This window comes from Pseudochaenichthys georgianus, chromosome 6 (assembly GCF_902827115.2).
Source record: "Pseudochaenichthys georgianus chromosome 6, fPseGeo1.2, whole genome shotgun sequence".
Lineage (NCBI taxonomy): Eukaryota > Metazoa > Chordata > Actinopteri > Perciformes > Channichthyidae > Pseudochaenichthys > Pseudochaenichthys georgianus.
This window is the reverse complement of record NC_047508.1, coordinates 30,763,929-30,776,792: the sequence shown is the minus strand read 5'-3', so window position 1 is coordinate 30,776,792 and position 12,864 is coordinate 30,763,929. Positions and strand designations below refer to the sequence as shown.

The 12,864-nt window shown below is 44.9% G+C and overlaps 1 protein-coding gene across 5 annotated transcripts in view; it reads right to left on the bottom strand.

Moving 5' to 3' along the window:
* Positions 1 to 12,416, bottom strand: part of eps8l2 (EPS8 signaling adaptor L2) — a 28,859-nt gene extending 16,443 nt beyond the window's left edge. The window contains exons 1-3 of one of the 5 annotated variants that reach the window (XM_034084951.2): positions 12,158 to 12,416; positions 8,772 to 8,822; positions 8,304 to 8,350 (exon numbers count right to left, since the gene is read on the bottom strand). In XM_034084951.2, the coding sequence (XP_033940842.1) occupies positions 8,304 to 8,350; positions 8,772 to 8,806 (82 nt within the window). In that variant the 5' untranslated portion in view covers positions 8,807 to 8,822; positions 12,158 to 12,416. Of the gene's footprint in view, positions 1 to 6,170; positions 6,256 to 8,303; positions 8,535 to 8,771; positions 8,823 to 10,110; positions 10,280 to 12,157 lie in introns of those variants that run through there. The other 4 variants (XM_034084952.2, XM_034084953.2, XM_034084950.2 and 1 more) reach the window with 4 other exon arrangements.
* Positions 12,417 to 12,864: the final 448 nt, after the last annotated feature.

Below are 12,864 nucleotides of genomic sequence, written 5' to 3'. Positions count from 1 at the left end.
ACCCTGACGAACCTTCCAGACCGGGAAAAAGAGGACGTCTTGGACTATTGTTCCCGAGGGCATATTAGGGCTCCGCTCTAGCTTCGATGCAGCAGCGGTGTGAGTCCAAAAAGAGGATGAGGCTCTCCAGCTTTGTCTTCCCCGAAGGGTCCAGCCGCCGCCTTCAACGGCCCCGCGGCACTCCTTCGCTCAGGCTGCCTCATGTCCTGCCCGTTTCAAGATCCCGAAACAGCAGAGGCTACAGCCCGCCCCGGGTCTCCAGCCCAGACACGAGGCGAGGGCGAGCTGGCCAAGAAAGTCTCCGGTTCCGGCAGCACCCACTAAGGCACAGCCGGCCCAGACTTTCAGCCACCAGACAAGGAAGAAGAAGAGGGCGGCCTGACAGCCTCCTCTCCTCTCCTCGATAAAGGAGCTGGAAGTTCCCTGTTCTCCAGCTCCAGAACACGTTCCAGTGTTAGATGCTCATGTGTTTCCGGGGTGCAACCATGCCCCCATCTTCCCGCCGCCTCGAGTGATGTCAGAACGTCATCCTCAAGTTCGCGCCATGAGGGAAATGGACTTAACATCAACGACAGCAAGCTCCGCTGCTCGTTTAAGTCACACAAACACATGTCATCACTATTGTCTTTTAATAAATCATTTTCCACTGTCGTTTCCAGGCTTAAAGCCAAGGGCGCAGTCAATACAAATGAAAAGAAAGACAATAAAAACAATAAACAGTCTGACGTCTACCCCCATTCTAAGAGTGGCTGCTACCTCTCTCAGAAGGCGGACGATGGACGGGGCTGTGAAGGCATCACCGACACGCGCATGCGCAGTGTTGACCGGAGTTGTCAACCTGGGGTACCAACGTGTTCAGACACGAGAGGGCCCCATAACACAACAAATAAAGACACAGAGGGCAGACGACAGAGATGTAACATCTCCACTCGCTTGCGTTTTCAAGACAATAACACAGGGTTACAGACTCCAATTCGCTGTCACCCCCCCTCACTTTTCGGGCATTCTGCATTCACAGGCCCGGGGATAGTCGACCCATATTCTAGAATCTAGAGCAAGAGATCCTCTCGCTACTAGACAAGAAGGCTATATCTATAATACCCTCCGAACAGAGTCAGAGCGACTTTTATTCCAAGTATTTCCTCGTTCCCAAACGGGGAGGGAACGGGATTCGGCCTATACTAGATTTGAGGGCTCAAATATCTCAAAAGATACAAATTCAGAATGCTCACTCACACATCTCTGTTGCGTCTCGTGCGCCAAAACGATTGGTTCACATCAGTCGACCTGAAAGAGGCGTATTTCCACATCCCAGTATATATCTGAGGTTTGCCTTTCAGGGTGTCTGTTACGAGTACAGAGTACTTCCCTTCGGTCTGTCTCTCAGCCCACAAGTGTTTGTACGGTATACGGATGCCGCGATAGCCCCGTTAAGACTACAGGGTATTCACCTGGCAACTTATCTGGACGATTGGCTCCTTCTCGCACAGTCGGAGCAAGAGGCTATTACGCAGACGAATGTCCTCATAAAACACCTGCTCGACCTGGGTTCCGTAATAAACACAGAAAAGAGCATGTTGTCCCCAGCCCAGACTGTACTCTTCCTGGGCCTACGCCTGAATTCGGTGCCCTTTACAGCCCGCCTGTCAGCAGAGAGAGTGAAAGCCTTCAGGGCTTGCCTCGCTCATTTCCAGCCACGCAAATATGTTCTCTTCAGATCATGTCTGCGGTTACTGGGGCTCATAGCGTCAGCCATCCTGGTGGTACGACTGGGACGCTTACACATGAGGGAATTTCAGCACTGGGTAGCTTCCCTCAGACTGGACCCCGTGCGTCATGGCGCGCGGAGAGTGATGGTCACTATGAAATGCGTAATGGCACTGCGCCACTGGCTGCACCCGACTTTTCTAGTAGGGGGCGTGCCTATGGGTGCTGTCCTATCGCGGAAGGTGGTCACCACGGACGCATGTCTGACGGGCTGGGGGGGTATATGCGAAGGTCGACCTGTGAGGGGTCTCTGGAGCAGAGACCTCCAACGGTCACACATAAATTATCTGGAGCTTTTAGCGGTGTTCCTCACCCTGAAACGCTTTCTGCCTTTTCTCAGAGGACATCATGTCCTCGTGAGGACAGACAACACGACCACAATATTGTATATAAACCGCCAAGGGGGTTTGCGTTCTCTCCAGTTACACATGCTGGCACGCAAACTGATCTTATGGAGCGGCGGACGTCTCCTCTCTCTGAGAGCGACACACGTACCAGGAGTGATGAACCTTGGGGCAGATCTGCTGTCCAGAGGTGCACCACTATATGCAGACTGGACTCTACATCCAATAATTGTGAGTCAGCTGTGGGTGCGTTACGGCCGGGACGCGGTAGATCTGTTCGCATCAAACGAAAACGCTCAATGTCAGCTGTTCTTTTCGATGCACGATTTAAACGCACCGTTAGGCGTGGACACGCTTGCGCACGCTTGGCCTCCGGTCCTTCTGTACGCGTTCCCACCCCTGGCTCTGATACCCCCAACTCTGGCCAGAGTGAGAGAACAACGCCACGCACTGATCCTAATAGCTCCACACTGGCCTACAATGTACTGGCTGGCGGAGATATATCAGCTGCTGTGCGGGCAGCCGTGGCAGCTCCCGCTACGCAGGGACATACTGTCTCAGGCGGGGGGGACGATCTTTCACCCACACCCAAAGCGCTTGGCACTATGGGCCTGGCCCGTGAGTGGTTTAACCTGAATACAGTGGGACTCCCTCAGAAGGTGATAAACACTATTCAGAGTACAAGAGCTTCCTCCACCAGGTCTGTAAGTGGAGGGTGTTTGAGGAGTGGTGCCTTCAAAAAGGACACATCTCTTTTCAATGTCCTGTCGGGGTGATTCTATCATTTCTACAGGACCTGATTGATAAACACAGAGCTTTCTCTACGATCAAAGTGTACCTGGCTGCTATTGCTGCATGCCATGTGGGCTTTGAGGGAAAGACGGCTAGCCAACATCCCTTGGTCTGCCGTTTTATGAAAGGGGCTCACAGGCTAATCCCTGTTTCCAGGTCACTGGTGCCCTTATGGGACTTGGCAGTGGTTTTAGATGGGCTCACTCGACCTCCATTTGAACCCCTGGAAGAAGCTGACATGAAACACCTGTCACTGAAGACAGTGTTGTTACTGGTTCTGGCATCTGCCAAGCGAGTCAGTGACATTCATGCGCTCTTTGTACATCCTTCATGCACTCAGTTTGCCCCGGGGCAAACGAGAGTGTTGGCTCATGTACCCCCATTGACATTGAGGCATTTCCTCCGCCACTGTGTTCCTCTGAGGAACAGCGGCCGAATTTGCTGTGCCCAGTCCGTGCTTTACGCACCTATATGGACAGGTCAAAAGAGTTTCGATGCAATGACCAACTCTTTGTATCCTGGGCTAACCCTCATAAGGGCAAGCCCGTTACCAGGCAACGGCTCTCCCACTGGATTGTGGAAGCGATTGCTCTGGCTTATACGAGTCAGGGTTTGCAGGCACCAACGGGCCTGCGTGCTCATTCTACTCGTGGACTGGCTACATCCTGGGCTTTATTCAAGGGTGTTTCCATCCAAGACATTTGTGCAGCAGCGAGCTGGTCCTCACCGCTCACTTTTGTCCGCTTTTACAGGCTAGATGTCTCTGCTCCAAGTGTGGCCCGCGCAGTGCTGGGCCCCGTGTTGAGACAGAGTTCTACTTGTTAAGTTCTGGTTGTTTTGGTGATTTTCGAGATAAGCATGTCTAGCAATACGGGAGTTTCAATGTCCCATAGTGAGACATCGAACGGAGTGTTATGAATGAGAACTATAGGTTATTTATGTAACCCCAGTCCTCAGAGTAACATGTAGTGAGATGTCTCACCAGACGGCCCTTCTTGCTAAGGCGAAGCGAGAAGAGGTGCTTATTTTGAATGACGTTGCGACGTAGCGCAAGCTACGTCGAAGGAAATGTGGTGAAGGTGGCTTCGTCACTATGGACTGACGGCTTCAGGCCGGTTGATATGGCACTTTGTTGGCGTGATTGCACAGTATAGGTTGTCTGTGGCTGATGATTGTGTGCACCTGGTGTCCTGTGTTGTCTCCTCCCCCCTCACCTGTGTCTTGTTGGTTTGATTAGTGTAGGTGTGTATTTAGGCTCAGTTGCCCTGTCTGTTGAGAGGGCTGGGTGTGTGTGTGAGATCCTTGTGGCTACAGGATAGGTGAAAGGAGAACCGCAGATTGAGGCGGTGAACTTTGTGCCCATGTTTTTAATAAATGCCCACGCCGGGTTATATTTTTGGACGTTCTGCCTCTGCCTCCTTGCTTGGTCGGGCCGCTCAATTGTCAGCTTCACAGCCGTAATGAGATTGATGCTTCTGTTTGCTCCGCGTTGAGGCGCATCCCATAGTGAGACATCTCACTTCATGTTACTCTGAGGACTGGGGTTACGTAAGTAACCTATAGTTTTTAATAGAGATGACAATGATGCCACCGCACTCCGCCAAATAAAGATGCACTTAAGACATGTTTTAATACATAAAATATTTGTTATGGTGACAAAACAAAAAAAGCACATCTGGTCCATTTATAAATCCAGCAGTAACACAATATTGATACAATCACCTATAAAGTTAGTTTATATGGTGGAGTAGTAGGCAAACAATTGCTTATTTACACATCCAGCAGTTACGGAGCAACATTATCATTCATTTTCAGTCGCGTTTCTGTCCACCTGATGAATGTTGGACCAACATTTACTCTGTTATAGCTCTTTACCAACTCCAGTGAGATATGTCTCTTTAAAGCAGCTAAATGCTTCACAATGTTCACAAGTGAGTTGCTAACTATTCTTCTGTTTGCTGGTTGGTGTACATTGCCACATTTTAAAGAAAGAATAATAAAGAAATCAATTATAGCGGCTTTAGAGATTGAGATTTTAAACCCATTAAGAGTTTAAATAATGTCACCTTAAAGATGCCAGTGTTCACTGCACTGCATGTACCGTTGGCTGAGACCATTTTCTTTCAACAGGCCAACGCTAATGAGTGTGCCAATGTGCCCATTGACCTATTTACCAGATGAATAGTCCGCAGGTAACAATTACTGCTTAATGAGAGCATGTTCCTATCCGTCAGATCTCATATCAGATCTCTTTCTGTCCCCAACCCAATAAAGTCAACAAGCTGATGCCACACAGGTTTTTTTCTCCAAACAGTTGTTCAGCCTCATTTCACTTGATGTGCTTTATGGTGAAACAAAAGCTCTGCTGTTTGTTTGACAATTGAAAAAATACGTGTTAACCATTTGTTAATATTTTCCATTTGTTGATGATTCAGCGAGGTTTTAACATCCTGGATGGGGCTCGGACTCTTTCATGTTCTCAGCATCTTTTCGTGCATGCGGTGTCTAAATTACGCTAGTAAATTCCTGCTATTTCCTCTCGGCTGATTTCTTCCTGCTTGGCTTTCCACAGGTGAAACACAAGCGTCATGTGTCGTACTGAAAGTCGAGCTCACCCCATGACTTATTGATGGCCTGTCATTTATGCCAATCAATTCACAGCTCTGCAACAGCTTGCAAGAAAAGCCACTTAGCTGCAGATGGTCAGATCCTCAGAGCTCTCCAGAGTCATTGACCAGAGATAAACATGGCTGCTTGGCGGACTATCAAACCAATACATGGCCGAGATCAATCTATCCATATGACCTCAGCTTTTACTGCCCTTTAAACAAACTGAAATCTGGTATAATGACTAGACCCAAAACAATGTCACGAAACTGTGTTTGCAAATGTTGATTATTTAATAAAAAAGAATAAAATCTTGTATCGCAACATCAAAAGGCTGAATAAGCCACCCCGACAACTCAAACAATAAGGAGTGTGCTGCTGTGTACACACGACCTCAACACACATCACACATCACAGCCAACAGAGAGGTCCTCTCAAATATATGAAAAGCAAATCTAAACAAGGAAAGTAAGATCTGCTGCACGTACCAGTATTTTTCTTTAAAGAAAACACTGATAACTCTGCTTTAATAGCAATAGAAATTACATTAGGTATTCGATCCATACACGGACAAAAATACACAGACTTCAAAAGGTAGGATGAGGTCAAGGTGAGATTTTCCACCTAATATTTCAGTAATTTAGCCAAAACACATTTTACCTGACAGAGACCTGTTCCTCAACAACAAATCGAGAAACTTAATAAAGCTGATGGCGGGTCTGAAGTCCAAGGATGATGAATCTGATGTGGCACATCTCTGCCCTGAACCTGCTGATAACACATCAGGTGGGAGGACCTGTGCATCATTTGCATAAGTTGTGTGCTGCACTGCACGGTGTGAAGGATGAGGAGCTTTGCATAAGGGAGATTGGGCAGGGACTTTAGCTGTTGTTCTTCTACCTGTTTATTCAGCAGCAGACCTTTATCTATCCAAATATCTCCTACTGTTATGGTGCCCACTAATGTCCCCACTCCTTCCTCTCTGGTTTGGGACAGGCCTGCTGCTACCACCCTGCATTGAGAAGGTAGTGGGGACCATCTGCCACAACAGATTAGACCAGCCAATGACAAACAGCAGAGCCTGGTCACACATACTGAACAGCAGGTTATTTGAGTGGGTGTGTCCTGTTGCTATTTGGATGAGTTGCAGGACAAAAATATTGTATACACAACAAGGTGCACAGTCAGATGCTTTGGGAACATGTTGCATCCCTACAATACCATAATGCGTCATTTGAAGCCAATATATATTTGGAACAGTGCAGCCATGCACGGGAGCAGATTGTCCCTTCATACTTTAGGTTTCTATCTGGACCTATCATATGCTGTACAATGTTCCTCTCTGTGGGCAGAGTGGAAGGAGGTGCTGGCCGGAGCCAGTGAGCTAATGTCTGAGGCAGCACAGGGAGGACCAGAAGGGAGTCCGCCTCTTCCTGTCCACTTTCAATGCGTCTTTTATTCACCTGCAAATCATGGGCATCCCCACCCTGTTCCAACCACACATTACAAACAGGCACACCCTGCACTCCCTCTTAATGCAACATAGTACATTTTAGTCTAAAATACACACACACACACACCCTACCAAAGTATGCAACATGCTACAATAAAATGTAATGTTATGCCAGTCATAGTCAAGTCATAACAGTATTTCTGAATTACATCACATATCACATTTATATCACATTTATATCATATATACAGACGATATAAATGGAGCCCTATAATAACACAAACATATATTTTTTTGATTCAAAATAACTACGAATACTGAGAGCCAGACAGCATGATAATATATCTGCTAATGTGACTGCAAACACACAACCAAAAGCCTGCAGCTACAAATCCAAGCATGCTCTGGAGGTTAAGCACAAACCTCTGGAGGTTTCAGCCCCCCCCTCCCATGTTACTCAGTGTCTGACAGAGCTGTCAGCAGGACGGGGCCCCTCAGTGGGACCTTGGCCCCCTCTTATCAGTGTGTGTGTTCTGGGGAGGGGACTGTGATAGTCCTGCGAGCCCGGGGGATGCAGCAACAAGCTGCAGGGAGACCGTGCAGGATATCCTGACAAGTTATCCGCATACAAATTATGTGGATCAAATCAATAAGTGCTGATCCACACAGATTGACTGTTCACAGTTTGGAAATATGTTACCAGAGCTGGCTTTATATTTGACAAAGATGGGCGATTTTAAGTGAGTCTTAAATGTACTTTAGCTTAATTTAAAAAATGTGCAAACTCAAACAGGAGTGAATAGTATATTTGTTGGAGACTATTTTCAAATGGGGATCAATACACAATTGGTGTCTAAGAGAATATTAACGTCCCAGGACGATGGGATTGAGTCAAAAATAAACAGTAAATTACTACTACGCCTACTAAGCTTTTTTAGTTTTTAGACAGAAATGTAGTTCTGTCTCTGGCTTTCATTAGTAGATGAAAATAATTGCTATCATATATCATATCATTTCATAGGATTTTTTTTGACAATAACACAATTGTAGAATATTGTTTTTCCTAAGTAAAGTAAGAATAATGGGTGGTGAACAACACATTGAGTACCATTCAACATAGAGCAAGTGTTCCTAAAACTATTTCTTGACAATTAAGAGTTACAAGCTCCTTAATCATGAGCTGTGAACCGTAAACAGTCTGTGTTGACTCATGCCACAAAAAGAAGGGCAGGTGTTACTGCAGGTGAAGGGCATGTAAAGGCAAAGTCTTGAAAACAAGCCAACATAAAATACTCCCTCTGACAAAGAAAGTAACTTCCCAGCTCCATGCAGTCACTCACCATAGAGGGCCTTGGCGCTGATCTTGCTGTCCGATCTGGCCACTCCACTGAAATGACAAGAAGAGGAGACGGGGTTACGCTTCATGCTCTTCATCAAACCCTCTGAAACTCCCACACTCTTACTTTCATGAACCTTTGCCCACAAAATAGGAGTGATATATGGAGAGAGCAGACTGTCCAGCACTGGGTGAGATTAGCCTGAGATTCTGAGCATATGGCCCAGCCGGGAAAAGAGAGGGAGAGTGGAAAAGGGAGAGAGGAAGGAGGGAGAGAGGATGTGTGCGGGGCATGGAGGGAGAGCCATGAGCCCAGGCAAAGCAAACAATTCTCAACAGAGCCGCTCTGTTCCTGAGGTCCCTGACCCACACCACCTTCTACATACTAGGTTAGTGATTCTTCCTCACATGTGTGACAGTAACACAGAAAGGTAAACATGTGTGGGGAAGCAGAAAGGTGTGCGACACTCACTTGGCCTGCCTCGACGGAGGTCCCTGGGCACTCATGGTTTAAGACATCCACCTGAGGACAGAAACAGAGAATATTAAAATCAGATAAAGGAAGAGAGTGGGTGTAAATGAGTGACTGAGAGAGGGAGGTGGCTGGTTTCCACACACCCAAACAAACATTTATTATTTATCCTTTAAGACCTTTAAAAGCCTGTTGAATCAGCTATTATTCCCTTTGTCTCTCTCTCTCTCATTTCAGTTTGTTGATTAGCTTATAAAGCCAAATGGACCACATCAAGGTTGTAGAAGGTAGGAAAAATTGAGGCGTAGTCTACTAAACAGCTTGTTCTTCCACTGTGTGGAGCCAGGTGTTGGGCCTGGACTGGTAGTCGGGGGAATTCTCTGGGACAAAGGCAGACAGCAGGCTGATATGTGCTGTGTAATAAGATCCACTTTAAGTTGATGACTATATCTGCATAGCTGCTATTAATTCATTTGGTCGGTTTTAGAGTCAGCAATGCTCAGTATTTGATCATTAACATCAAGTGCTACATATAAATCTGCAAATGGGAGCAGGAAATGAGAGAGCTGAACCCTCCCACACCTTCCGTCTGGGCCTGGAGGCTCTGACTTGTCTGTCAAGGCATGTTGTGACAAGATTATGTAATATTATTAGGTCCGCAGCACAACGTGGCTAAACACCCATGGACTCTAAGGGGCAGTTACACAACAGGTTGGGCACTGATTGGTTTCTAAACGATTATTTATATTATACAACCAATAATAAGTGGTCATACGTTAAAGTGAATTGCGCTTACACTGGTGATAATAATCACCTTCTACCTTGGGTGAGTTTTAGACTCCAAAGGACCATGTATCCCTTTAGGCAACCTGTTCGGTTTGTATTATTAATTGGAGTTTGGATCCTATGTCACCTTTTAAGTGTCCTGCAAAAACAACCTGCAGGATAGTGACCTTATGACACTGAGCATGCCTCCCGCAGTAGTCTTCCAACCAGAGTCTTACTACGTGCACATGCAGCGTTATGAGACAGCCATTTCCTCTGAAGTATAAAAGTGTTTTTGCATAACAAGCAGCAGTTAAGTAAATGAGATTAAAATGGTGCATTAAAGATGTAGGTTACAGGTGAGGTGCGGTGACTCAAGCTTATCTACGCAGCAGATCATAAACATAATCGCCCTTTACAGATAACCCGCTCATAACTCCTGCAGCAAAGAGAGGCTAAATCACAACAACAGCTTTCTCAGATAGTAACCAAAGTAAATGCAAACAAAGTATGATTCTGATTTCATGTAGCTCACTGATATATGCAATCAGGCAAATAAAACGAATCCTTTTACCATTTACTTTAGTATGCCTGCTCTTTCTGTCCTTATTTCTCTAGCCATCATCCCTCCGTGCTATTGTTCCCAGCTCTGGCCCGCAGCTAGGTTTCAGGAGGGAGGTAAAGCCGGAGCAGGACAGGCTGGGTGTCATGTGTTGTCACCCTCATGGCGAGAGGCTCTGCACACACCTCTTCTCCAATCAGCTTCAGGGGCTTATTGTTCAATACTGTCAACCTTTTATTCAGATGTAATCACTTGGTGGAAGAACTACAATTACATTCAATTGAAGCAGAGTGTGCAAAGGCTTATTTTAGACGTAGACTCATACATTCCTGGTTATTTAATTTGCTCTCCATATTTGAATGGAATGAGGTGAGACAAGTAAGGTAAGTCATATGTAGGCTGCCTCCTGTGACAACAAATCATTTGAGAGTGAGGGAAGTAAAAGTGATTACTTCTGAATCCTGGTTCAGCCCCATCTTTTTTCAAATGTTGAGTATCATTTTGGATTATTATTACACATCATCTACTCATCCTCAAAAACAAGTGCAAAATATCAGTCTTTACACATACATCAATAACAATATCATAAATCAATGTGACATATCAGATCATCTCTGGTTATGTACTACAACCTTCAACCTTCAAGTTTAGCAACCCTGACCAATACATGACAACATTTTTTTTACTGGATATAGGATTGTGAAGTCAGAGTTTGTGCTCACAGGATCTCATGATCGCTGTTTTGGATGACAACAATCTGGCTTCAAGTGTAAACATGTCAAAGACTCTGAGCAGAAAGTCTAAAACACGTGAATGCTACTACATAATAACTCTGTAAGAGCAAAGGAGCACTAAACATTTAGCCTCCCAACAAAAAGTGCTCTGACAACAAATATAAATACATTTACAGACCTAAAGCTTAAACTGAGGACTTTAGAGAACATTAATAAAGACTAACAAGAATCACTGCTGAAATGCAATCAGGCAAGTTTCAATTAAATGTTATCCAAATGTTCACTTCACAATGACATTGCACAAAACACAGACTATTGGGTCAGGAGAATATGAGGTCACATGAAGCTGACACACATTTCTGGCATTGTTATACTACAAAAACAATACTGACTCTGATAGCTTAAATGTAATGTGTCTCAATAACATGATATCGCTCTGATATGAATAATCAGAACTTTGCTTTATGGTCTTGAATAAGCATTTTGTAAATGGTTATCGGCTTGTATTTTATTTCACGCCATGCAGCCGGCTGAATCAAAGTACACTGTTTCGAGATCTGTTGATGATTTTACAGATACATTCCGGCCGGGTATAAAGGTCTCCTTATCTGGGCACAGAGAACCAGCACAGTTTGAAATCACGTCACATGCATCAGATCCCTTTACTTCACATAACATCCATATACATCTCTCAACACTTCGAGAACAACAATCAGTGTCAGGACAAAACACTACTGACAAGACTGTGAAATAATCACATTGATGACTGTTTCTAATGTTAGTGGTAATTGTGTAGTCTTGAGGTTATTCCTAAACGTAGAGAACCCAAATGAAAGCCCAGTCCTCTCATTACAGGATACAATTATGTCATTAAGGCTGAGGGTGACATCAGAATTAAATGTATAGTACAGCATCATGTTGTTTTCTGCTCTCCTGCAACAAGCAGAAGCAAGTGTTACGAAATTACAATTTACAAGGCTGCAGCTTGATCACAAAACATATCGTTTTAGTGCTGATATTTAATATATATTAAGAGATTTCATAACACAAAATATATTTCATAAAAAATCATCTAAAAAAAACAATGCAACCGATTTTAAACCACAATGAAGTCATTAAATCTCTCAAAAACATAATTTTAAAACGTTAACAGCGATTAGGCAACTCCAGCTCCTGGATGATGAAACTTCTGTCAGTGAGTGGAACTTGTGTTCAGATTTGTCAAGTGGGAATCAAATGTATGCGCATAACAATAAAGAAAATAACTAAGGTAAACAGACAAAAAGAAAGAGACAGTATACATTTGACACCTCGTATAAACTCACAGTGGTGTTTTCGGGACGGGATGCTCAGGATGACAGCAGTGGTTGAGACAGCGCCGGAAGCTTCAGCCTGCCATCACATGCCGACAGGACAGGAAACTCCGCAGGAAACTGTAGATATTTGTAGCCGCTTATTTTGAATTAAAACCGATGAATTCCTCGACTGTAAAGTAGTCGTCCTGTGTTTGTGAGTCACAGTCACAGCGCAGGTGTTTGTTGCCGGTTCGCAGTGACACAGTTGCTGAGGAGTGACAGGTGACTGCAGGTAACTCTACCCTGAGGGGGCGGAGCTCCACAGACACTTCACTGGGGGGGGGGGGGGGGGGGGCTTTCTCTCTCCTTTTACACTGTCTTAAATCTGAATGCTTTGGTTTGGATGCATGCTGTTGATGCAACACACTCACATGTGTTATAAGCCCACATTATATAACAAAGCAAAACACACACTGAGCAGCTTCATGTGCTTCATTTTAGCAACTTCACCTAAAGATTGCCACTAATTTCGTTTTGTATTTTACAAGAAAAAAAATAGGAAAACACTACATAATTCCAATAAACAGAAATTACTTTTTTTAATTCATTTGTGAATGTCTGATTTATCTTGGGGCCGTTTGCTGCAGGGGTGTCAAACTAAATTTCATCGCGGGGCACATTCGCATAAAGGTTGCACTCAAAGGGCCGGTTGTAACTATATAAATATATATATAAAA